General features: G+C 33.0%; 2 protein-coding genes across 2 annotated transcripts; one reads left to right on the top strand and one right to left on the bottom strand.

Moving 5' to 3' along the window:
- Nucleotides 1-1,065: 1,065 nt before the first annotated feature.
- LOC134234404 (delta-aminolevulinic acid dehydratase-like) lies at nucleotides 1,066-8,406 on the bottom strand. Its single transcript, XM_062716467.1, has 7 exons — nucleotides 8,203-8,406; nucleotides 4,991-5,138; nucleotides 4,457-4,592; nucleotides 3,246-3,329; nucleotides 2,839-2,983; nucleotides 2,416-2,590; nucleotides 1,066-2,184 (listed from the first exon to the last, which is right to left on the bottom strand). The coding sequence occupies exons 1-7, from the start codon at nucleotides 8,313-8,315 to the stop codon at nucleotides 1,996-1,998; spliced, it is 990 nt and encodes a 329-aa protein (XP_062572451.1). The 5' UTR covers nucleotides 8,316-8,406; the 3' UTR covers nucleotides 1,066-1,995.
- Nucleotides 8,407-11,830: 3,424 nt separating this feature from the next.
- LOC134234403 (ubiquitin carboxyl-terminal hydrolase 20-like) lies at nucleotides 11,831-26,279 on the top strand. Its single transcript, XM_062716466.1, has 23 exons — nucleotides 11,831-11,976; nucleotides 12,157-12,254; nucleotides 17,741-17,863; nucleotides 18,076-18,176; nucleotides 18,521-18,711; nucleotides 18,870-18,939; nucleotides 19,064-19,177; nucleotides 19,324-19,402; nucleotides 19,787-20,300; nucleotides 20,408-20,499; nucleotides 20,698-20,861; nucleotides 21,106-21,210; nucleotides 21,334-21,379; nucleotides 21,476-21,587; nucleotides 21,785-21,850; nucleotides 21,998-22,124; nucleotides 22,403-22,466; nucleotides 22,612-22,717; nucleotides 24,128-24,209; nucleotides 24,393-24,501; nucleotides 25,074-25,176; nucleotides 25,262-25,378; nucleotides 25,507-26,279. The coding sequence occupies exons 2-23, from the start codon at nucleotides 12,174-12,176 to the stop codon at nucleotides 25,917-25,919; spliced, it is 2,979 nt and encodes a 992-aa protein (XP_062572450.1). The 5' UTR covers nucleotides 11,831-11,976; nucleotides 12,157-12,173; the 3' UTR covers nucleotides 25,920-26,279.
- The last annotated feature ends 616 nt before the right edge of the window (nucleotides 26,280-26,895 follow it).

Here is a 26,895-nt window from a genome sequence, read left to right as displayed (position 1 = left end):
CTGGTCTTTTTTTTTTGGTAGAGGGTAAGCATAACATCCATAACTTTCAAAGAATCTGTTTTAAATATAATTCATTCACTTTTACTTTGTTCCGTTTTATTATAACTAAACATTTTGTTCTGCTCGAAGATTGACACAAATTAACACAACGAATAGACAAAGGGGCACTGAAGTCTCTTTGGTCAAACGAGCTCGTTTGCGCCCATACACTTGTCCTAATTCATTTCATAAATAAAATATGTTCACACCAAATCAAACTTTTTTTTATAGAACTAATTTTCATTACGTTTTGTTTCATTATTCTGTTGTGAATGTTTTTAAAATTGTAAATACAGTATCTGTAAATGTACTGTATTTAGGGTTGTTTTTTTTTTTTGGCGTCATTAAAGTTGGTAAAAGTTTAAAATCCAGAAAAGCTCTCTTTCTTAGGTTCATACGAGAGGAACGAACCACAACTCTGCAGGGGAGATTGCCAGTAAAACCTGGCTGCCTGTCTGAACAAATGGCATCATTTTTAACCAACTCAAACGTCAACAATCAAAGACATAATTAATACATTTACACATTTCTATTCAAGAGACAATTTCCAGTGGTCAACAACATTTGTTCATTTTTAAAAAAAATATTTAAATGAAGTATTCTTTACCAATGTGTATAAGCTCATTTTTTTAAATTTCTATTCTATCTTATTATTTTGCAATTTATCTACCAAGCTACTTTATCTGTCAACCTGCAAGTTTTGCTGTTGAAAAAAAATTAGTGGTATGATTGTTTGCCCCGTGATCTTAAATTTGATTTTTTGTGAAAAAACGAAATCGAAACAAAGGTGGGTGTACTAAGAGAAATAATCCAATCTCCATAAAATTATTACATTTTCCTCTTCTTTAAAAATATTTTTTTAAATATATTGATAAAACTAGGAAAGGCAATATTCAATTTTATAAGCCTCTACTTCTTTCCTCTTCCATTTGACAAATGCCACATTTTGATTCATCGAGCAAAGAAAAGACAATGGCACATACATTTGATTGCCAAGTTCAATCAATTAAAAAATTCAACACAAAATTTAACATTAAATAATTTATTTTCATTTGATAACAATTCATAGTCTCATCAATGTTTATATTTTTTTTTTTTAATACATATCTGAGAATTTCATTAATTAAAATTAGGTCTCTATGACACATTTTATACATGTATGTATAAATTTTTGGATATGTTCCATTTTAATGCCACTGTATGTTACTAATGATATGAAATATAGACCACATCAAATTATTTAGTGCCCTAGATTTGTACATGAAAAAAATATAATACTTTGAACACATTTTATATATTATGATCAAACTCAAATGAAATGGGAGAAATTTTGACCATAAACACCTAATCTGAAATTAATATTCCTCATTTTGGTCTAATGAAATGTTGTCATCCAGCTTGTCATGGTACAAATGAAAATGCTGTTCACAACGCCATATATTTTTCAACTGAATTCGTTATTTACTATTCATGTACCTCTATAAAAACCTCTGTGGAAAACACTAATACATGTGTATTTGTAATTAGATAACAAAAGAAAGAATTTCATCATCGCTCATTCTATGCACTGACAACCAATTCTTGTAATAAAACATGTTGTAAGCCCAGAATTAATATTCTGACAGTTATTGAAAATAAAATGTACATTTCATAATCAACAAAGTAATTTTTTGGTAAGTGCCTCAAATCATCATTCACATTTACCAAATTTGTGTCTTTGACTAAATGAGAAACTGTTTCGTTAAAAAGATTAAAACCCCATGAAATATGAAAAACATCATCCAATTTTAATACTGCCTCTTGCATTAAAACAGTCAATATTTGATAACCAATTTCATTACTGAAATTTTTTTAAAAATTGACTTCTTTCTGTGTATAATATTCAGTCAGTTCTACATCTTCAGGTAATAATTTAAACAACTTTGTTTTTTCTCTGTCTTGTCAACCCCATCACTCCTATGTTTTGAGCCATTCCAGGACCTGCGGCGTGAAGTATGAAATGATAATGTCTGCCCCTGCTCGCCTCATACTGACTAACACTTCCATCAGAGTTGTCTTTAAATCAAACGCACCTGCTTTAGCACCATGGTACAACATAGCATATTCACCAGACACTTGGTAAATAGCTAATGGATGTGTGGGGTACTGTAAAAACAGAAGAAAACTTGTGAAAATTGAGTTTATAGAAGGGAATAAAATCTTTGTTATTTACTTAATAGGGTGATGATGTTTACCACCTCCCCCCACCCTTGAATAAAAAGGATAAAGGAATAAATATGCCTTTGCCTGATGAAATTCAAAATTTATTCTGATGAAAGTAAGTTTATTTTTGGACAAAGTCTTAGTGCTTATGTTTGATAAATACATTTGACCTACCCTATCCTTGGTCATTTTGACTACGTCCAGGTAAGCCAGACCGGGTTTGACCATTAACATGTCGGCACCTTCCTTCACGTCACGCTCCACTGCACGCTCAGCTAGACCCATGGAACCTGATGGCAACTGGTAAGCCTTTCTGTCACCAAATGAAGGGGCTGATTTGGCAGCATCTCTGTATTGGAAGGAGATTTATGTGATATATAATTTCATGGAATCAAATATTCACATGGATTTTTTTTTTCAAGACGAGCACAATGAATATATTTTCCTTTTTCATGTATTAAACAAATAATATGCTGTAAAAAATTGAAAACTCTCTCTTACTTTGACTATTATGCAAAAAAAAATTTAAAATTAAGAAATGCCTTCTACTTTCAACATTTTCAAGATTGACAAAGTTTTTATTTGTGGCGAACTTACCTGAATGGTCCATAGAAGCAGGAGGCAAACTTAGCACTGTAGCTCATGACTGCCACCCTATTCCCATACCCAGCTTCTGTCAGAGCTGTTTTTATTGAGCCAATTCTTCCATCCATCATGTCTGATGGAGCGATAATTTGGCATCCTGAAAAATCAAAGTAAAAACTATAACAAGGAGACTCAATTAAAATCATGACTATATGAAGTTGAAATCCTTAGAGTGTAAGCAAGCTAGTCTACATGTCTTTATCAATGTTTCCTTATTCACAACTTAAAATGATATACAAATATATTTCAAGGCAGCCATAATGTATGAAATAACTTTTAAACATATCTATGTTTAATCAATTTTTTCTTACTTGACTGATTATGATGTTTTGTTTATCGTAATTAAGATCTACATGTACCTGCTTTGGCGTAGTTAACAGCTATCTCTGCCAGTCTCTTGATGCTTGCTATATTTTCAATGCTTCCATCTTCACGTAAAATACCTACAAAATATTACATGACATTTCATAAGTATCTATTTTTTTTAATATTTTAAAATTTAATACACATAACTGTGATAGTATTTTAGATCAAAGGAGAAATCTAATCTTTTACAAAATCATGTCAAAACAAACAAGAGATGAAACATTTTTGACATTTCGGCCCATTCAAGAAAGCAATTTAAATAAACACATATCAAATGGCAGCTCATTGCCAAGGTAAAAGTTTTTCAAAACTTGGACCAAACTCGTTAACATCTGGTCAAAAGTGCTAAAATGTTGGTATCCAAAGAGATGCTTGTCAAAGGGAATACACATATGATATATGTATGTAAGACCTATTGATAACCTATCAGAAGTTATAGCAAAGGTAAAAATACAAAAAAGTAGGTCAAACTACAAGACTACAAGGTCAAGGTCATGCTGCTGAAAGTGTTGGAACCCCCCCCTCCCCCACAAAAGCTCTAGTCATAAGGTTAAAAAATCTAAAGCATGTAATGAAAGACCTAGATCCAAAAGCCATGATTCTGAAGCCATGAGCAAGGTTAAGCATTAAGGTTTTTCAAGAGTAAAACTCTAAGGTAAAAAAATATTGAGATTAAAGAAATGTCTGTCACAATAAATATACAGGCACTTCTTAAAATTGAAAACTATAACACCAACTAATATTATTCAGAAGTTATGGGCAAGGTTAAAGTTTTCCCAAAGTAAAATCAAAATCCAAGGTCAAAGTCACAAGACACCAATATATGGCTGAAATATTGCTGATTCAGCGTAAAACATTAATCAATCAAAGTCACGGGATCAAAAATGTTGATACTATAAGAAAGGCCTTGTGACGAGAAATTATAAATGCAAAATATGAAAGCCTCAACCGTTCAAAAGTTATGACCAAGGTCAAAGTTTGGTACAAGTTTTTCAAAAGGAAACACCAAGTTCAAGAAATTAAAACATTGATGTCAAAAAAAGATCTTGTCAAAATCCAAACTATGAAAAACTGTAGGAAATTATGGTCAAGGTTGAAGTTCTTGGAGATAACAGGCAAACAAACAGCTGGAGAGACCAAAAACTATACACCCTTAAATTAATAATTACAGTAATTACAGTGTTATATAAACTCTTGCACATACCACAGTGCCCATGGCAGGTGTAAGGACAGAGACACACATCACAGGCCACCAGTAAATCAGGGAACCAGCTTCTCAACATTTTGATGGCAAGAATAGCTGGGGTGTCAGGGGTATCTGCTGCTGTGCCATTATTGTCCTACAACAAAGAGAGATCTTATTTAAGATCCAATGTAACCCTGAGAGAGATAACTCTAAAAATCTTTTTTTCAAAAAATTGTCAAGTCAAAGAAGGCCTTTAAAAATTGCATTATAGGGTATGCAGAAAATGTTCAAAGTTTTACAGTAATTTTCTTATAGAAAATCAAAATCAAGCAAAATTCCATGCAGCTGATAGGAGATAAGATGAATCTTTAATTAAAAGCATCCAGAAAAAGTGGCTGCGATTTCCAAATCACTTCATCATATCTATGGTATTTGAGATATGGTTGTGTTGGATAATGAAAGTTCAACCTTACATTCAAACTTAATGAAAAAAATCCACTCAAGAAATCTTAATAATGAAACATTGGTGTTTATTAAGTTATAGATACTTGCCTTTGGTAATTTACTGGGCACGCCAAATATAAGCACACATTTCAGGCCATTTTTCACCATTGGTTCCAGTGCCTCTCGTAGCCTGTTGATGCCATATCTGGCAACACCCGGCATACTGGCAACCTCCTGTACAGCATCTTCCTCATCTCTGCAAGAATCGAAATTATTCACACTGAGAATAGGATTTTTTTTCTGAAGAACACAAGGATAAAGATTTTTACCAATTTATTCTATTATAATTCATGCAAACCTTGATATATCAATGTTGACTGGACCAGGACCAAACAAATACTTGAGATATTCGAGAATTTGAGATGGAGAGGGTAAAGGAAAGAAAGAAAATTGGTTGGAACTGCCAACTTATTTTGACATGTCCCTGGTATTTAAGATACTATAGTTTGACTTTTCAACATAATTATGTTCAACTGTACATCATACATCACTACATGTATAATTTGTGAATTATTCTCCTTTATTAAATAAAAAAAACCCATAATATTGCTGTTATCTGAAGCAAAAACAATATGAAGCCATCTCTAACTCATCATGGGAGAAAGTTTTAAGGGTCAACTGTTTTTTTAAGCTGTGTGGAACTATAATGCAATATTTTATGTACTAGCTAGCTTCCATCTACTTAAACAAATTAATCAGTTGAATTTAAAAAGATGCTAGTATTAACATTAACAATAACATATGAGGTCTTTGTTGTTACACTGCAAGGGCAAAAGGATATCAATCATTGCAGAAATATCCAAATATTCTGCTATTATTAATTTTTTTTTTCAATTTTGCAACTATTTATTCCTGTATTACACGACAAAGAATAAATGGTGTTTAAATCTACGGGTATACTCAAACATCATGTACCAAAGATAAAAGAGGAAAAAATTCATTATGGAGTATCTTTTTTGTTAGCACTCGAATAAGTAGACGCATTGGATTTTTTATTACTAATTTTTTTTTGGCTTTCAAAAGCAAAGGTATGTTCATATTCTTGTACATGAATATACTCTTTTATTAATATAATTAGTTTTTGTTTGTTATTCTCTCCCCGTGAATATATAGCCAAGTCATATGACAGTGGTGCCTCATTATTCCACAGACTCACATGATCCAAGAACTCAGCTGCCATGACTAGAGGATGACCTTCAGTCTATTCCATGCTTTGACTACTAAGGTATTAGTGATGTTAGGAATCTCTAAGATGCAAAATTTTTCTTTTTCTTTTTTTTTTTTCAAAAGAGGAGAAAAATTAATTTTTAAAGATTTCTTTCCCAAAAATTTGCCAGTAAAATAGAATGATGTCTATATATAAAGCTTAGATAATTTCAAATGTGTCATTAGTCTACTGGAAAAAATCTTTTCATTTCCATTTCTCTGTATCAAATGAGAGAAATTCTTGTATTTTAATAATTTAAGGACTTTCTAGAATTTTTCACACATTTCATTTATTAGTATATATGAAATCACTCAATTTTATGCAACACTCAATAATCCAGATCATCCATCCCCTTTCCATTTTAAAGGAAAAACAAACTTGATCAAACATTTCAAGGCTGTTGTATCACATGATTTAATTCTCAAAAATAATTTTGCCTAGTTGACTGTTAGCAAATCAATATTTTCTTAGCAGCAACTGACACCCTAATGGAAAGAAATGTGTGGTGCTTTGTTTTTAAAATATTGTAGACTGCTGTTAATCAATAGATTTATAGTATTAAGAAGTGTCTGACTAACTATCAGATAAGAAGTATTACATCTAGGTCATTCAGAGAGCTACAAAGTCATGTGACAGGACCTTCCCAAAGTCCCAATACCCTAAATACTAATAAATAATTCTAGTACTTAATATTTAATGCATTAAATTAAAATGAAAATACATTACTTTTCGTTATAAATATTTGATACCCAAAACACTAAAATTTACAATGAATTCCATGCACTGTTACAATGTAAATGCATGAATGTGCAGATGAAATGTGATAGTGCTTATCTCAAAATCCAAAATATCTATTTATTTTACCTCTAGCTTGTATGAGTTCAGTTGATTTAACTTAATTTATTACACATACACCTCAATGATATTTAACTTTTCCAGAAATCATTATGCATTAAAACTTATTTACATCTACATGCTATCATGATATATCACTCAAAAGGTCACTAACATTTGGAAAGAGATGAATGACAATTTATTGATTGATCTGTTCAATTACAGATGAACATAAGTCTAAGACATGACCGTAGTATCAATTTAAATACTAAATGTATCATAATAATTAATAAAATTAATATAATTATATTTCAAGCAAAAATTATAATTGATTACCATGTACACAGTCTATGTCTATTTGTCACAAATGGAAAGTATTAAAAATACCACTGATTCCTTTTCTGATTGATTTCCAATCTCTTTATATAGTCAACAGACACAATTTTTTTTTATCAAAATGAGGAGAAAATACTTCAATAATTTTAATAAATTTAGTCGCCAGAACAATTTGAAGTATTTTAATGCCAATAAACACAAATCATGCATAGCACTTTCCTGCCCTAAATTAGAACATTATCTTTCTAAAACAAACTTTCAAGGAAATGTTAAACAAATCGCTGATCATCAGATTTCATGTTTTTTTCTGATCTACTGACAAGTCAGTGACATCTACGTGTAATTTTGTGTCTAGATAATTAATGAAGCATTGCATAAAGCTGGTTTGCCCATGGAAAATCCAAAGAACAAAAACAATAATAAAAATTTTTAACTGATAAATATTCATCCCTCTAGCTAATATTTAAGCAATAATTTCTTAGATGATTGATAACATTTCGGGGGTAGGGGTGATGGGTGATGTAAGCAATATCAATAACAAGGAAACCAAAAGGTAGTGTTAACAATAGTGGAACAGTGGCTAAAAGTTTTATTTTCTCAATATTTTGTTCTTCATATTTAGGCATTTAATTTCATGAAATTGTCAAATACATGTAAGCATAAACTGTTGAATAAGAGCCTTAGAGGAAGGGGGGTGTAGTAAATTGGGTTGCATATTTATGTACATCATGTATATAGGAACTCGAAATATCATGAGTCCTTCAACAAAAAAGATTAAAAAGAGCAAAAACATTATACAACCTTATCAATTTAAGTGTATATTCTAGATTACATTATAAGATTATTCATCTGTTACGAAAAAAGGAAGTGCAATTTTACTTACGTAATAAACAATGGATAAATCAAATTTTCTGCCTTAATCTGTGTATTTGTTGTTTGCCATTCACGTAAAACGGGGTGGTGATATCCACTTTGTAATATAGCGTGCTCACACATTTTCCCCTCCGCTCACTTTACAAGCATGTAGTTCAGTGAAATGACAACAGCGATGTTTTGTTGACATCCGGTTGTACGGCGTACTTGATTAGTTGAAATTGACCTTGATGCAAGTTGGAATCGTGACGCAGTCTACGGACTGACGTGAGCGTCATAGCATGTGCTAATATATGACAAGCTTAGACAGCACATGACCAAACCTTTTTTCAGGGTCAGATAAAAATTGGAATGTAGTGGCAAAAAGGTAACCCAAGATAGCAATTTATTAGACTATAAGATATTTTTAACTTTAACAACCGTGTGACGAAGAAACTCCAAAGCAACATGAAGCAATGGGCCATGTGAAAGACCATCACTAGAGAGATAAAGATATTATTCATATCTTATGATGGAACTTATGAATGAGATTCCACTCATTTCCATTTGTAATGTTACAATAAAAGAATGATATAATTTTTTTTAATTTTAAAAATAAAGGAGATCAAATGCAAAACAGTAATTTTTAGACGGGGTCACGTGACCCCGCCTATCAGTTTACTGTCCAAGACCTCGAGAGGAGAGAACACATGAATAAAATCGACGCTATATATTTACTCAAGCCCTAGAGGGGCTTGAGTTATCTAAAACGATGCTAGGTCATCGATTTACTCAGTTTAAAAACACGAAATTATATTATATTTGTACATAAACATATTTCTAGAAACAAAAATGAAGCATATGTTGAAAACGTCTGTATATTAAAAAATATTAAGTGTTAAAAGTCGGATTCTATTCTACAGCGTATGAACAATGAGTGAAGCGTCGCAGCTGCAACAGTTTCTATACAGAGATTTCGCGCTTTCATTTGCGTAGGAATCTCAGGTACTTTTTACAGTCGCCGACAAAGCATCTTTGGACGAGTCCACTGGTTACTCTGAAAGGTGACGCAGGTTACCCCATTTCTAATTGTCCTTCTCTTAACAAATTTTCGAAACGCTTATTCTCGCAGTGTTGGTCTGATTTCAATATAACTTGGCATAACTTCACAAGTAGACTACACTAAGATACATTATTATCTGTCAAAGTTTTATAATGCGTAGCAAAAAAATGTATGGCTGTACCCCCAAACTGAAATTGCCTATAACGGGCCTGAAAATGATGTGCACTTTGAGTGACAGTAAAATAATAGCGCAAAATTATTTCTCCCTCATACGTTTTTTTTTTTATTTTAAAAAATCGTACTTTCTTCAGCTTTGGTAACGGAACCTAAATAACTTCTTTTGGATTCGAACGGAATATGTACTGTACATGCCGCACAGTTAGATGTACCCGTATACCGGTAATTACGTGGCTTTTTGGAGCCCTGAGCCCCCCCCCCTTCCACTTTGAAAAACTTTTCTTCCGACTTGCAACAAGCTATTTAGATTGATGTTTATAACATGTTTTTATGTACGTCATTAAGCAAAATTAAAAAAGCGTATAGTTTGAAGTATATGAAATGTCTACATAAAAATATTTTATTAATTCAAGAAACGTCTACTATACTCTATAAAAAATTCCTGAAAGTGAGTAACGTAAATTCATCGTATAGTACGATAAATTATATTTATTCTAATTAACTTCATTATATGAATTTTGTTTCATGTACATGTATATAATTCAATAGAAGATTGAACTCAATAGCCCACATTATACCATTTTAGGATATTAATGACTTTTCTTAGTTGATTTTCTACAGCTTGAGTATCTCTGACTTTTTGTCAGTATATACTTGTTTTTTTTAATGTGGTTGCTTTTCAGCATTTTATAAAATTAATGAAATTAAAACTTAAAACATTATTAAAATCGTGAGTGAATATTGAATTATTAATTTATTTTGAAGTTTTTACCTATAAACATACACAAATGAAAAAAAATTTTCACAAGTATATACCGGCATTTCTAATTATTTTTTTATAATCACATTATTGATGACATCATAGTGGATTTTTAAAATCATTACTCAATGGGTTCTGTTGAATTTTATATATGATTTAAACTTTATGGTAAAAAAAAAAATTGCACAGGTACCTGATGTTGCTTATTTTTTCATATAGATCTACCCCTACCTAATTAATAGGTAGGAAGTATATTCTTTTATTAAAAGAATATAAGTAACGTCAGGTGTCTGTGTGGTCTTGCTATACATGTATTTATTTAGAATCCAGAGTTATTGCTGACTTTGATTACCATCACACGACTCGGGACCTTGGTGGCCTACATTGTATTGTTAATCGCCTACATTGTATTGTTAATCCCACTGCACGTGTGTTAGGCAGTATTCTTTACTTGCCTAATATACATAATTTATACATACACATGATACACTGATAAAACGTCTATTCTGGCGAAGCAAAACATGACCTTCTTTAAATAAATGATACATTAACGTAGATTTTAGAAATATATTAAAGAAAAGATACAAATTATTATAAAACTAAATTATTTTTTTAACACTACAAAGTTCAGAAATGATTAGGATACTTGAAAGTTGAAAATTAATCTAAATGGTGTTACCTCCAAATAATGGATTTTAAAATATCTAATTTTTAAGGTACATCCTCAGCTTCTAAATTCGGGCATTGAAAATTGAAAATATTCATTAAAACGTCTGAATTTTCCAAGTAATGTGTATATTTTTATCTACTGTAATTCTTCAAACTTTATCATTATAGTATATATAGGGGAAATTAGAAAATTTAAAATAATTTTTCAGAAAATGCAATAAGAGCGCCTACTATGAATATATATATATTTTATTTAAATATGATCAAAAAATATAATTTAATAGTACAAAAAACATTTGGGCATTTAATAGAAGAAAATTGCAGTATTTTTTTTTTACTTATATAGTACTTTACTTGCTTCTATTCCCTTCAGTTATTTTGAAATGTGTAGTATATAGAGCATTTTGTACATATTGTATCTATATTGCAAAACATTGTAAATCACTTATAATTTCATATCATGTCAGTAAATATTGGTATCTATGGCTAGATATAAAAAGAAATTGGATTTTCTTTAGAATGTTCTTCTTTTTTCTCTTTCAAAGAATTTAACGAACATTGAATCACATTTAGATCGAATTTCAAGCTTCACTTTGAGACTTTGAATTACATTATACAAATATGCATTATGTATATTAAAGACTTACAATATCCTGGCTGTGTTCTTTAAATATAATGTACAATATAGTATTACTCGTCACATATTATGACTTGAGCAAAAAAGTCTTTTGTAGTATTTCTATAATTTGATATGAATTTTGAATTAAAAAATGTACCTTGCGTTAGTTTTACCTGTATTTTGAGACGGTCCATAAAAATACCTAGACGGTAGATTTTCCCTAAACTTGTTATGTACACTGAATTAAATGTAAGTCATATATGGTATGAAAGTTAAGACATTCTCTTTTGTAGTTTTCACATAATAAAACCCTAGTCGACTTCCTTAATTTATTGTCTAGCTTGCTTTCCATACGGCAAGCGTCTGGTTAACCTAAATCAAAGCGTGTCGATGACTTTGATTCTACTTCCTGCAATGATAACTGAATTCTACAAAATGCCGAATCACTTTGAATTTGCAGTCGATTGTAACAACAGAAATTACGTATGATTTGATTAATTCTGGCTATAGACACAAGGTACACAAGTAGAAATTATTTTTGATTCTTTGCATGCTTCATATAATACATGACATTCCTGTCAACCATTAAAAATGGAGAGACCATTGGTTTAGAATATATTATATGGCCCTTAAGTTTTTTGGCCTCTCTGTCGAAACTGTTGACTATATTTTAAGATATACTAATGTTTTTTTTCAGTATTGATTTAAAACAGTATGCCAACAAAGACATCATCTTGTCCTCATGTCGGAGCAGTGGACAGTGTTACATGGGAAGAATTGAGACGAAAACAACAGGTTTATCATTTTAATATATATGCATATTACAATTTCCCCAAGAAAATTTATGAAGTTTATAAATTTCTTGTAGTTTTATATATGGTGTTCTTGTACATCCATTTTGCAGTGGTCAACTCATTCACAGGGGCTTGTGCAGGTCCAGTCCAAAGACTTTCTACCTACGTAGCTATTGATAGCTACATAGGTATTTAAACCTACCCAAAGTAGCTATATTTACCTACTTTTTGTATTATCTGCATTTTGTGACCAAAACACCAAACGGCGCAACATGGTGAATACCATATATTTTGATACAGCCACACTAATGATGAATACAACGAAATTTTGGCCGAAAAATGATTACTTCCTAAATCTTCAATTTTACATTAATTTCTATGCAAAGTTGTTAATTTATGAAGTAATCATTTTTTGGTCAAATTTTTGTCATATCCAGCATCAGTGTGACTGTATCAAGAAATATGGTGCTCACCATTTTGCGCCGTTCACTCGTTTGGCCACAAAATGGAAGTAAAGCAGAAAGTAGGTAAAAATAGCTACTTTGGGTAGGTTTAAATACCTACGTACAGACCCTAAACCGTGCTACTACACCACTTGCACGGTATGGTTCGGTACGCTTTGTGAACGGAACGGTTCGCTTTGAGAACGGTGCGGTACGCTTTGTGCACGGAACGGTTCGCTTTGTGCACGGAACGGTATGCTTTGTGCACGGAACGGTACGCTTTGTGGACGGTACGGTTCGCTTCTTGCACGGAATGGTACGCTTTGTGGACGGTACGGTTCGCTTCTTGCACGGAACGGTACGCTTTGTGGACGGTACGCTTTGGGAAACGGTATGCAAATGAAGTGGGCGGAGCCTATTAGCCTTAATCCTTCATTGGCTGCTAATTTTACAATTTTATTTCAGTTATTAAAGAATGTAATTTATTTATTATTCATATCAATTAAAGTATCAATGAGTTTCTATTTATTCGAGAAGTGTAAATGTTTTATTACATGTATGTTATTGTGTCGATCAAAGTATTGTATTTTATGTCTCGGTTTCAGTTTTAAATATTAATTTACACTGCAGCAGTGATGGAGGAAATAAGAAAAAAAATGAAAGGAAATAAACATCGTCCCATTGATCTTTTTCGCATTTGTAAATTTATTGATATATAAAAGGCTGCGTTTCAAATTTAAAAAAATATATATTCATGCATATAATAATTTTTTTTTATTTTAAAATAGAGCTTTAACAGAACTGAATATATACTTGTTCTTTATATAATACTACACACGTATATGTGTATAAATTATTTTTAATTGATTGATCTATAGAAAAAATATGACCTTTCGCGCTTATATTTTTATTCTTAGTAACAAAATGTATTTATTCTCATTCTCCATTTTATTTACATCGCAAAAGTCACATTTAATCAGTCTACTCTATGATGCTATTTAATTTCCACAACTTTTGTTCAAACTCAACCTATTAAAAACTACTGCGCAATGCATTAATTCGGTCTCTGCACATGCACGAAATCCTTGTGCATCACTTCTCAGTCAAAATCGCATGACGCTGTTTACGCGGAAAGAATTTCTCTTGTGATTTGAAACATTCTTATGGTCAGTTCACACCTGTTTAAAAAAACAGCCAGAGGGCCTGGGTGCCGTGTGTTTAACACACCTTAGAAATTATTTAGCTCTGACCACATCAAGTGTACATGCATTTTTTAAAACTCACTCAACTGACATCCAGCGAAACTCATCTTCCAGGTTTCACCACAACATCTTCCTAAAATATCCATTTCATACGCAATTGGATAAGCATGAATCCCTTAATTATCATTTTACTTTTTAAAATATTGTACAATAGCGTCACATACATTCGCAGACTTTTGATGAGTTTTTAGTAGCTAATTAGTATCGCCTTCTAGAAGGGGGGGGGGGTATCAAACATAATGTGGCTTGAAGGAGGATTTAGAAAAATCATTGTCTTTTTATTTTCATTTTATTTTGTAAATTATCCTTTTCCAGACACAAATAAGGTGTCCTGTAGATTATGAATTTTTTTTAAATTTACAACAACGTAACATTTTGCACACTTCTAGAGAACTTATAACCTGCTAATTCGTATCATTTTTAGCTCACCTGAGCCGAAGGCTCAAGTGAGCTTTTCTGATCATATTTTGTCCGGCGTCCGTCTGTCCGTCTGTCTGTCCATCTGTAAACTTTTCACATTTTCGACTTCTTCTCAAGAACCGCTGGGCCAATTTCAACCAAACTTGCCACAAAGTATTTTTGGGTGAAGGGGATTCAAATTTGTTCAAATGAAGGGCCACGCCCTCATTCAAGGGGAGATAATTGGGAATTAATGAAAATTTGGTGGCATATTTTAAAAATCTTCTTCTCAAGAACCACTGTGCCAGGAAAGATGAAACTTATGAGGAAACATCCTCAGGTAGTGTAGATTCAAATTTGTTCAAATCATGACCCCCAGGGGTAGGGTGGGACCAAAATGGCTGACCAAAGTTTTACATAGAAATATATAGGAAAATTCTTTAAAAATCTTCTTCCCAAGAATGACAAAGCCATAATTGATCATATTTATATGGGAGCATTCTCAGGTAGTGTAGATTCAAGTTTGTTCAAATCATGACCCCCTGGGGTAGGGCGGGGCCAAAATGGCCGACCAAAGTTTTACATAGAAATATATAGGAAAATTCTTTAAAAATCTTCTTCTCAAGAATGACAAAGCCATAATTGATCATATTTATATGGGAGCATTCTCAGGTAGTGTAGATTCAAGTTTGTTCAAATCATGACCCCCGGGGGTAGGGCGGGGCCAAAATGGCCGACCAAAGTTTTACATCGAAATATATAGGAAAATTATTTAAAAATCTTCTTCTCCAGAATGACAAAGCCATAATTCATCATATATATATGGAAGCATGCTCAGGTACTGTAATTTCAAGTTTGTTCAAATCATGACCCCCCGGGGCAGGGCGGGGCCAAAATGGCCGACCAAAGTTTTACATAGAAGTATATAGGAAAATTCTTTAAAAATCTTCTTCTCAAGAATGACAAAGCCATAATTCATCATATCTATATGGAAGCATGCTCAGGTACTGTAGATTCAAGTTTGTTCAAATCATGACCCCCGGGGGTAGGGCGGGGCCAAAATGGCCGACCAAAGTTTTACATAGAAATATATAGGAAAATTCTTTAAAAATCTTCTTTCCAAGAATGACAAAGCATAATTGATCATATTTATATGGAAGCATGCTCAAGTATTGTAGATTCAAATTTGTTCAAATCATGACCCCCAGGGGTAGGACGGGGCCAAAATGGCCGACCAAAGTTTTTTAAGATATATATAGGAAAATTCTTTAAAAATCATTTTCTAAAAAATAGCAAATCCATGATTGGTCATGGGACTACTTTTGGGTTTAAACTTTACAATAAAAAGCCATTTTCTTCTTTGTCCTACCCTTAGTGCTCAGGTGAGCGATGTGGCCCATGGGCCTCTTGTTATGAAAGGGGATGAGGGTACAGCGTAACAAACCTTATAATTTTAAAAATTTTTCGCAAATTGTTTTTTTTTTTTGTATGCAGCTTGTAAATTGATCAGAGTTTTATTAGTCAGATTATCATCTCTATCCGTTCAGTAGAAATCTTCCCGTTTTCTGCATGTAATATTTTAATCCATATTTGACATAATTATTGATTTTCAGTGTAAGTCTAACTGCATCAATGATTCGCCGAGTAATTATCTGAGCAGAATTTAAGTGCGAGTCTAATACGTTTTTTTTTACTCTAGACAGTTCATATATATTTTAAAATTCTTACAAAATTTATGATTAATTAGTAAAATCACGCATCTGATATGAACTACATATGAATGCACACTTACGGCAAAAAGGACCACGTATCTGATTCAATAATTTAAATGGGCAAAATTAAAATCTTAAGTCAAGAAAACCAGGGAATTAGTTTAAACATCTGTATAGTTTAATTACGAATATTTAAGTACAACAAATATTTAAAAAAGAAGTTGATTTAATTTGCTCAAATAAAGAAAATGAAAATATCTATTATCAGATCCGTAATGGGGAACTGTGATACACCTTGTTACATGGTGTCCACGATCGCTGACATCAAGGATACCGACATCAAGTTCGAGGTTCACGGTGCCACGTGTTTTGCGGGAAAAACCCGTGGTCTGTACTGTACCTTTGATCACAAACACAACGAGTTGATCTAATTTATAGCATATAAGGAATCGTCTCAAACTCTGTCTAGTTGTTTTGAAGTTGTTTATTTCGAGTAGTTTCCTTTATTTTCACAGTTGAAAGCCCAGATGCATGATACTTGATATTGGTGTTTCGAACAGCCAGACACAAACTCCCTCCTCCTTTCACGGGCGCTATTGCGAAAAATAAACCAAAATAACTTATTTTGTCATTGCACAGTTCAAAAATCATTGGGGGCGTGGTTTGCATAATTAACCAAAGAACGGTACGGTTCGTTTCTTGCACGGAACGGTACGCTTTGTGGACGGTACGGTACGCTTTGTGCACGGAACGGTTCACTTTGTGCACGGAACGGTACGCTTTGAGCACGGTACGGTTCGCTTTGTGGACGATACGGTACGCTTTGTGAACGGTTCGCTTTGTGCACGGAACGGTTCGCTTTGTTCACGGTACGGTACGCTTTGTGCACGGAACGGTATGGTTCGTTTCTGAGGTGTAGTAGCACGGTTTAGGGTCTGTAGCTATTAATAGCTTCGTAGGTAGAAATAGTCTTTGGACTGGACCTGTTGTGTAGAGAAAATAAATCAGTTAAAAAAATTAGTACCTAGGAGAAAAAAACACTTGTTTTTTCTCCTAGGTACTAATTTTTTTTACTGTGGCTCATTTACTACTGAGCACCTTCCTGTAGACCCCTTTTCTATGACATATTTTGTCTAGGAGTTATTTCCCTTAGCCTCCATATTGTAGGGCAACATTCCCAGATCCCTTCATTATTCAACCAAGTTCAATTTGTTATACTGGTTACTGAGGTAAAGATAATGCTATTTTTCTTATGAATATACGTTTGTTAAAGCCTCTATTAATTCATGATTATAAGATTGTGAATATTTTCCCCCATATATTTCTTGCATGCATGTTTAAAATTGGTTGCTCAAAGAGGTAAATTCACTACTTTGCCCTACAAGATGGTGGCTAAGGGGAATAACTCCTAGACAAAATATGTCACAGGAAAATGGTCTATAGTCTAGGGACCCAAGTTTGAACCCTGGTAAAGTGACTATGGTCCCTTGTATTTTCTCCCTTTCCATTACATATGCATGTAAAGAATAAAGATTATTTGATGTAGTATGGATTTTAAAAAATCAGATTAAAATGATAACCTCTTAATTAAACAAGTAGATCAAAAAATGAATTGTGTTTTTATTGTTTTACAAACTTGTACAATAATCACTTCACATATAAATTTTACAGGACTGTACCACTTGCAATACCTGTAAAGTAAACACCAGTAACCTATGGCTGTGTTTAGTGGGTTCCTGTCAGTATGTAGGCTGTGGTGAGTCATACTCAGATCACAGCTCAACTCACGCAGAGGTAAATAAAAAGTTTTCAGGAGATGAGTTTGAATCTGATTTTGAAAGACTCAAATAATTAATTTCAGTTCATCCAAATTGATGTTTAACATTGTGTATGAAAGTTAAAGATTCTGAAATAATTGTAAAAGAGAATAAAGATGTGTTTCAGAACTATTATTTTTAGTTGAAAAATCATTTCAACTTTAAAGGAGTTTGATATTTTCCTTTCAGGATTTTCAGCATCATTTGACTATCAACTTGACAACTTTGAGAATCTGGTGTTACTGTTGTGAAACTGAGGTCTTTCCATCAAGGAATACTCCTTCATTTATGTATGTACTATTTGTACAATGTAAATTGCTTTATTTTATTGCATTTTTAAACTGAGCCCTAATATCAGCCCCAAGAAAGTTTCTGCCAGTAATACTCAAGGGCTTGTAAAAGAATCTAGATGAAAATTGCAATAACTGTTTGTAGTAAGATTTTCAAACACATGCATAAATTGATTATTATGCTGAAACATATAATTAAATAAAATGCATTTAAATTAATAGAGTAACAATGCCCAATTGATGAATTTCCCCCAAGAATGTTCATAACAAGGTTTTGTTGAATTATCTTATTAGATATCAATGAATGTTTACTTTTCCATAACAGATTTTTTTTTCAATTTTAGCATCCCAGAAAACTCTGCCTCGGTACCAATTAAAAAAGACTGTGATATGCTGGAGGATGGTATGAGTTCTCTGCCGAGATCTCAAAGCACTGCCAGCAGGAAGCTCGGCTCGGACAGCTCACCATACCGCAGTATCTCAGCAGGGGAGGAGTCCGACTCAGAGGGAGAAGACGAGAACATGAAACCAAGAGGTAGGATAATTTCTTAAAACTTCTTGAGAAAAGAATTATGTTCACTGCCTCTGGAAATAGTTTTCTCCCTGGGGGAACCATATATTTGCTATTTCCCTCATACCCATTCCATAACTGCTATATGTATATTATTTGGTTTTATGTGATTTGTATTGAAGGATTAACAGGACTACAAAATTTGGGAAATACCTGCTACCTTAATGCAGCCATTCAAGCTTTATCTAACTGGTAAGAAAGAATATTTCAGCAAAGAATTTTTTTTCTAAGATTTCTAACTAGATTGGCTTTGATACCTGTATTCAAGTTAATTTGAGATATGCAGTGGGACATAACAAAACATTTTGATTTTCAGCCCACCGCTAACTAGATTTTTCCTGGACTGCTCTTCATATGTCAGGCCAGAGAAATCCCCCATGTTGTCAAAGAGCTATATGAAGCTTGTCAATGAAATTTGGCACAAGAAAAGGTACTGATATATCATAATTGAATTTTAGAGTGTGTTTATAAAATAGTAGAGATGTTCTTTCTTAAACTTTACTTCTGTGTTGTTGGTAACATGCCACTTAAAAATACATAAAAAGAAATGTTCTGTTCTGTTCTGTTTATATTTAGGCCTAGTTATGTGATTCCAAATGGAGTTGTTACAGGAATCAAGGTTGTTCATCCAATGTTCAGGGGATATTCTCAACAGGTATGGTATTATGATGTTCTTGTTTACAAGTGATTCACATATATATGGAAAAAAAATTAAAAATGACCATATTTTGCAGGAGAATTTTTAATGAATGTATGTTTTATGCACTTTTGTGAAATAAAATCGTAGATTTAGAAAATAATTCACACGAATGCTAATTTCAATAGTCCTAAGGCAGCCGCACGAGATTACGTGCATATTTAAAACACATAACAAACAGCAATTTACATTCCGGAAATTATCAAGATTTTTTAAAAAGTTATCACAGAGAAAAAAATTAGAAATGGAAATATTAAACTATAAAACAGTATTTTAAAACCATAACAACCAGCAATGGAATGATTTGGAGGAAAAGTCTAGTTATGCATGCTGTTCTTTCAGGATTCTCAAGAATTTTTAAGATGCTTCATGGATCAAATTCATGAAGAACTGAAGCAGCCAATAGTAGCTTCTGATAATGAGGAGGATGAAGAACATGAAAAAAATGTAAAGATTCACCACAGACAGTTGTCAAGGGATTCAAACAGCAGCAGCCAATCAGAAGAGTGTTATGAATCATGTGACTCAGGACTAAGTAATGGCAAAAATTCAGCAGGCACCTCATCAGAAACTGTTGAAAATCCAAATCAGATGCCGAATAGCATTGTTTCTGATGGGAAAACTTACATACAGGTGAATAGCAGTGACCAGGATTCAGGGGCTGGTGATAGCATTGCCTCAAAGGAAAGTGACACAGCGAGCCTCAGACAGGCAAAACAGGGTTCTAGAGGGAAAGACCTCGGGGATTTGGGAAAGGGGGATACAGAAAAAGGATCAAATAGGGCTAGGAAGTACTCAGAAAATCCAGACTCCAAAAAGTCCCAGTATTCCTCCAAGGCAACCTTAGGACCAAAGGGTAATTTATAAATATAAAACTGCTGTAAACCATTTGTATTTTATGTGAATTTCGTTTTATAAGTCAGATATTCTGTTCAATTTTTTGCTGTTTTCTTTTTTGTGTAGGTAACAAGAAAAATGTGCAATACAGAAGTGTGATATCTGATATCTTTGATGGGAAAATATTAAGCTCAGTGCAGTGTTTGACTTGTGAAAGGGTAAAAGCTGTTTCCATAGTAAACATAAATTAAAAAGCATGTTATCTTTTAATGTTTATTGTTAACTAGTTTTTTTTTTTTTTGAATTGAAAAAAAAACTTTTCCAAGATGTCTGATAGAGCTCCAAGATATGACATTAAGAAAGGTCTATAAGAAAAGGACTATTTGAATGAGAATTTTTTCCCTAATATGCTTCAGATTTCTACCACAAAGGAGACATTCCAGGACTTATCACTTCCGATTCCCACCAAGGATCACCTACACATGATCCACGGCCATAATGCATCCTCCCTCACAAAGGTGGGGGCGTGTGGAGAAACCAAACAGGGCTGGTTCAGCTGGATGTTTGGCTGGATGAGAAAGTAAGGTTAAACATATAAAACTTTATAAAAAAACAAAGAAGATCGAAAAGATGTATCATACATGTATATACACATTTTCTTAACACAAGAACATTGCAGCACAGAGCTTAAATGAACATGACTTGAAATAGCGAAGGTGTTGGTGGATATAAATAGTTCTTGTATGGTATTTTGACCATGTAAATTTGTACATTTGTTGTCTAGTTTTACATAGAACATCATTGGTGATGTTGCATACTTTCAGCTGGTTTATTGGTCCCACTATAACACTACAGGACTGTTTGGCAGCATTCTTCTCTGCAGATGAACTGAAAGGAGACAATATGTACAGCTGTGAAAAATGTAAAAAGTAAGTTTTATCTAGAAGGTTCAGAAATATTTTGAAAATCATACTTAATAAAAATTTATTGCATGCTAATTTAACAATATTGCATTATCTTTCATTTCATGCTTATTTTTGTAACATTTGCAGATTACGGAATGGGTTGAAGTTTTCTAAAGTTCTGGAATTACCGGAGGTAGGTGTAGTCAGCATTATTTTAGAAACATGTAAATGCATGTCAAAATGTGAACCTATTAAGTAGATCAGACCCTTGTTGGTTTTTATGTTACAGATTTTGTGTATCCACCTGAAGCGATTCAGACACGAGTTTTACTCCTCCAAGGTCAGCTCATATGTGTCATTTCCTCTGGACAGCCTGGACATGAAGAAGTACCTACATAGAGGTTATTTATAGCCTTACTTATATGTACAGTATATTAGTTTAAAAACAAGCAGTATTAGAATCTTCAGTTTTAACTTTTATACTTTTAAATAATAATAAAATTTGATAGTTTAAAATTGTATTTTTGTTTTACAATTATTTAAAAACTAAAGGACCAGTACTTGTATTTTACTGTTATCTTTAAAAACTACTTTACAGATTGTTCCTCACAAGTAACTCTGTATGATCTTCATGCTGTCATTTGTCATCACGGAACTGCTGGTGGTAAGATAAAAATCAGTCTGTTACTGCTACTAACTTACTAATGTCTCAGAGGGGCAATTGTAAAAAGAAAGTTTTTTGAGATAGAAACAGTTATTGAGTGTCCAGTTTCATTTTCCAATGTATTTAGTCTTTATCCTCTCTTTATAGGTGGTCACTACACAGCTTACTGTCTGAACTACATCAATGACCAGTGGTACGAGTTTGATGACCAGTATGTTACAGAGGTGGACGTAGGACAAGTCATTAACTGTGAGGCTTATGTCCTATTCTATAGGTAAATCTACCTGTGTGTTTGGGGACACAATGGTTTATGATATAGTTTATATGTGCAGGGTACTAGTATTTAGAATAAATATATGGACATACCACCAAGCAAGCAAAAAAAAAACACTTTGATGTGTTTATTGAACAATTTATGTAATCATGAAAGAAAAAATACCTTTTATTTGCACATGGGTATAAATTGAGGATATCCTGTATCTAATATTAAACTAAATAATTTTCTTTTTGTGAGAAAAAGAAAATATGACAAAAAATTAAATACTTTTGCAGAAAGAGAAACGATGCCATGATACCACTGAGACAGAAGGCCATGCAGCTGATAGAAGCCAGAGAGGTAAGTCTGTAAAGAAGAGAATATTTTCATTTTCATGGAAAAAGAGGTAGCCGTGTTGTCATGTTCACAAATTTGATATCTGAAAATAAGAGACGTGGATATATATTTATATATTTATGTAAATATTTAAACATCTTTGTTTCAGCCAAGTTTGATGGAGTTTTTCATTTCCAAACAGTGGATCAATAAGTTTAATACATTTGCTGAGCCAGGTCCAATATGTAATGATGATTTCCTCTGTAAACATGGGGGTAAGAATGACGAAGAATTCTAGGTATCATATAATACGAGAGATAACTTTCGCTTAAAAAAATTCCTATATATTCTTCATTAAATGGTCAAGTTTAGAATTTTTTGTCAAATACTGTATGATCAAGGTAAACTGAATTTGTGTGAAGAGTGAAGGTAAAATGTTATTTGTGTGAACAGTAAGAGGATTATTTTTGAGCATGAACAAGCAAATTCAATGAATTGTGGTTCCCCGCTTTCGGTGTCTTTGTGGGTGGGATGTCATTTTTTATGACATATTGTGTCAAATCTTGTCATAGGTAATGCACATGTCAGATATGAAAGCCCTATCTCTTCTCAATCAAAAGTTATAAGGAAGTGAACCTGATGACCTTGTATGGCAAAATAGCGAAGATTCAACTTTTCTTAAATGCAAATTAAATATATATTGGTAGTTTCTTAAGAAAGGTCTTGCCACAAGTATTATATACGTGAAGTATGAAAGCCCTTGCCTGAACTGTACAAAAGTTATGGCCAAGGTTAAAAAGTAGGTCAAACTCCAAGGTCAGGTCAAAGGGTCAAAGTTCTTGATATCCAATGAAAGGTCTTGTCACAAGGATTAAATATGTGAAGTATGAAAGCCCTACTAGCCCTAACCCTGCAAAAGTTGTGGTCAAGGTTTGTTTTTTAAAAGTAGGTCAAACTCCAAGGTCAAGGACAAAGGGTCAAAGTTCTTTGTATCCAATATACGTCTTTTCAAAAGGATTACGTATGTGAAGTATGAAAGCCCTAGCTCTAACTGATCAAAAGTTATGACCAAGCTTAAAGTTATTAAAAAGTAGGTCAAACTCCAAAGTCAAGGTTAAAGGGTCAAAATTCTGGATGTCCAATGAAAGGTCTTCTCACAAGGATTAATCATTTGAAGTATGAAAGCCCTAGACCTAACCCTTCAAAAGTTATGGACAAGGTTAAATTTTTTTCTAAGTACGGAAATCTCTAAGGTCAAGGTCAAAAAGTCAAAGTTGTTGGTATCCAATGAAAGGACCTGCCACAAAGAATACATATGTGAAATATAAAAGTCCTAGCATCCACCGTTCAAAAGTTATCCCCAAAGTAAAAGTTAAAAATTTTGGTAGAAAAGTGTGTCAAACTCTAAGGTCAAGGTCAAAAGGACAAATTTGGTGGCACCCAAAGAAAGCTCTTGTCACAAGGAATATACCCGTGAAATATAAAAGTCATAGCTCCACTGTTTCAAAAGTTATGGGCAAGGTTAAAGTTTTTGTGATGGACGGACAGACTGACGGACGGACAGACAAATGAGATTTAATGTCCCCTTGCTTTTGCGAAAGCGGGGGACAACAATAACATTTGTTAGCTTGAACATTAACTATGATGGAGGGTAACACATTGATAACTGATGGATTATGTTGCAGGAGTACCTCCCCACAAAATCAATCATGTGGATGATCTAGTCATTTCCTTTAATCAGGCTTTATGGGAATTCCTCTATCAAAGGTAATTTAAAAGCACATTATTTTTTTAATGTATATTATACAGTCAAATGTGTATTCATTGCAAGAGACTGTCATGTTTTCCTAATAGGAAGAGGGATTAATATTTAAGTATCTTTAACAATGTAAAGGGAAAATAGTTTCTTTGTACAGCCATCTTTTGAAACATGAACAATATCACTCACAGATTTGGAGGAGGTCCAGTGTGTAACCATTTAATCCCATGTACAACTTGTCAAGAGGAGCTAGAAAAACTGCAGTTTAGACAGAAAACAGAAATGGACCAATTCATACAGGTTTAAATTTATCTCAGTAGTGGTGTGAATAATATAGATAATTTTTTAATTGTGAAATATATTCTGGGCATGTTACCTGCATTAACTTTAAGAGCAACATTGATTAGAAATAATTATGGTCTAAGCGATTCTACTGTGCATACTTGCCAACCTTTGACATGTAAAAATCTGGTCATGACCAGATTTGGAAAGTAAAAAATCTGGTCATAACGCGTAACAACATTCACGACATATTTACCACCATTAAATTATATATATATATATATATATACATGTATATATAAGTATTTGTGTATTGAGAATTCTTTTATTTAAAAAAGGCTTTAAGTTACAAAGACAAAAAATTAATATTTGTTCAATTATTGATTAAATTTATATGTTAAAAAGAGCATTGAAGGTTTCATTATTCAGTACTGACCTGAATTAAGTGTGCATTTTATTTTCAAGAAAGCCTTTTCAGTTTAATTTGTGCTAAATTTGGAAGTATTCTAGTTTTGGTGTTGAAGTGATTTTTTCTATCTCTTATTTAATTTAATCAACATACATTACAATATATTTTTTTAATTCTTTAGTTGAATGAGAAATTCCATGAAGAAGATGGACCCTCTGTCATATATGCCATTAGCATGGCCTGGTTTAAAGAGTGGGAAAACTTTGTCAGAGGAAAATCTGACAGTAAGATATCTGCTTAATCTGTGATCTAAAAATCATCTTTTATTGAAATTGTCACTGTTATGGAGTTTATTTTTGTGTATTTCAGCTCCACCAGGACCGATAGAAAATCAAAGAATATCGTACACTAAAGGAGGACAGACTTATCTAAGACAGAACTCGGATCACGGTCAACTCTCGGCAGAAACTTGGAAATTCCTTCACAGTAAGTTTACCTGCCAGGTAGTGGCCTTATTTTTCAAGTAATTGGGTAAATACATGTACATTAAAAAAATTGCAGGAATTCATATTCCAGTTATACAAAGAATACTGAGAGTTATTGTATGATTTTAGAAATATATGGTGGAGGTCCAGAGTTGTTCATAAAACAGAATCGAGGAAATCCCGGGGGACAGTCTCCTCCCACTACGCACAAATCTGCCTCATCCTCAACCCTGAATAAGAGTGGAGGGAGTAAAGGAAATCTACGATCCGAGGGAGAAAAGGAGGTCGATCCCCCTGCTAAAGCACCACCAAGAGCTGAGGAACCTGCTACTGAGGAGAGAAGTCGGGATAATAAAACTCAGGAGGAAGAAATGGAGTCAGCTGAACAAGAATTGAATACTAGTGATCAAAACATGGACACAGAGCTGGATGGGGAGGGTGAAGTGGAGAGGTCACAGCAGGTTGATATGGAGCCCAGTGTCACGGATATCCAGGCTGCTGAGGAGGCAGCCCCACCAGCGGAACATTTCAAAACGGATTAAACTGTTGTTAAATCCACCCCATGTCAAAACATTGTAAGAGTTTCCATTAATCTGTGGTATTCCTTGAAGATTATTCCAAGTGTTTGTCTTGAACACTGACAATAAAAGTCTGTTGACTTTTAAATGGAGAGCATGACAATTTACTCATTCCCTGTGTGTTGTGAACATGTATGTCTTTTATTACTTTTAAAAATGACTGTGTTTTCTGTGAACAGAAGATTTGTTAAAGTTTTAAAGCCATATTTTAAAGGCAACTTTAAACCTATCCGTTGTAAATATGTGATTAACTTATTGTCTCACTGTAATGTATTAAATCTATTTTCCTCTTTTTCTTTTGATTTTATTGATATGAATTTCATCCTAAAACTCACGCAGCATTGTTAAGGCTTGAAGAAGGGGGCGGGGCCTAATTTTTACGGAAATGTTTACTGTGACATCACAGAAAATAGGTATTCATCTTAATACCTGAAAGTCAAATAATTTGCAATTTTAAACTATATTAGCATATTAAACTACATCAAATCTTATCAATGCATTAAAAATAGTTGCTAGTTAAGTCCCATACAACAGTTTATAAACATATCACTGATCGCAGCAAACTTGTCGACATGACGTATTTTATGTGCTGTGAAAGCAGATCAAGTACATATTTTACGGTGAAAAATGCATTTTATTATTAAACAGAATATTAATTACAGGTATTAGGTAGGCTATTAATACCAATGTAAAACCTTTGTTTATCGTGATTATTCAGTAATTAGCGAGGTTATATATGCAATTAATTTTACTGTGTTTATGTCTACTAGATTTAGTGCCTAAGTGTACATGTTTAAAGATTCTTTAAGCAGTCCTTTACTTGTGCAGTATATACTGCTATTACCAGACAAATATTTGTAAATATAAAAACAAATACAATTTTTATGTATATTTAATATGAAATAATTTTAACTATAAGGACAATAAAATTCAATTCACA

The sequence above is a fragment of the Saccostrea cucullata genome, unplaced genomic scaffold, assembly GCF_032062105.1.
Source record: "Saccostrea cucullata isolate Sc308-1 unplaced genomic scaffold, CSIRO_AGI_Scuc_v1 ctg18, whole genome shotgun sequence".
NCBI lineage: Eukaryota > Metazoa > Mollusca > Bivalvia > Ostreida > Ostreidae > Saccostrea > Saccostrea cuccullata.
Note: the sequence above shows the minus strand (reverse complement) of the source record. Positions and strands in the feature narration are given on the sequence as shown.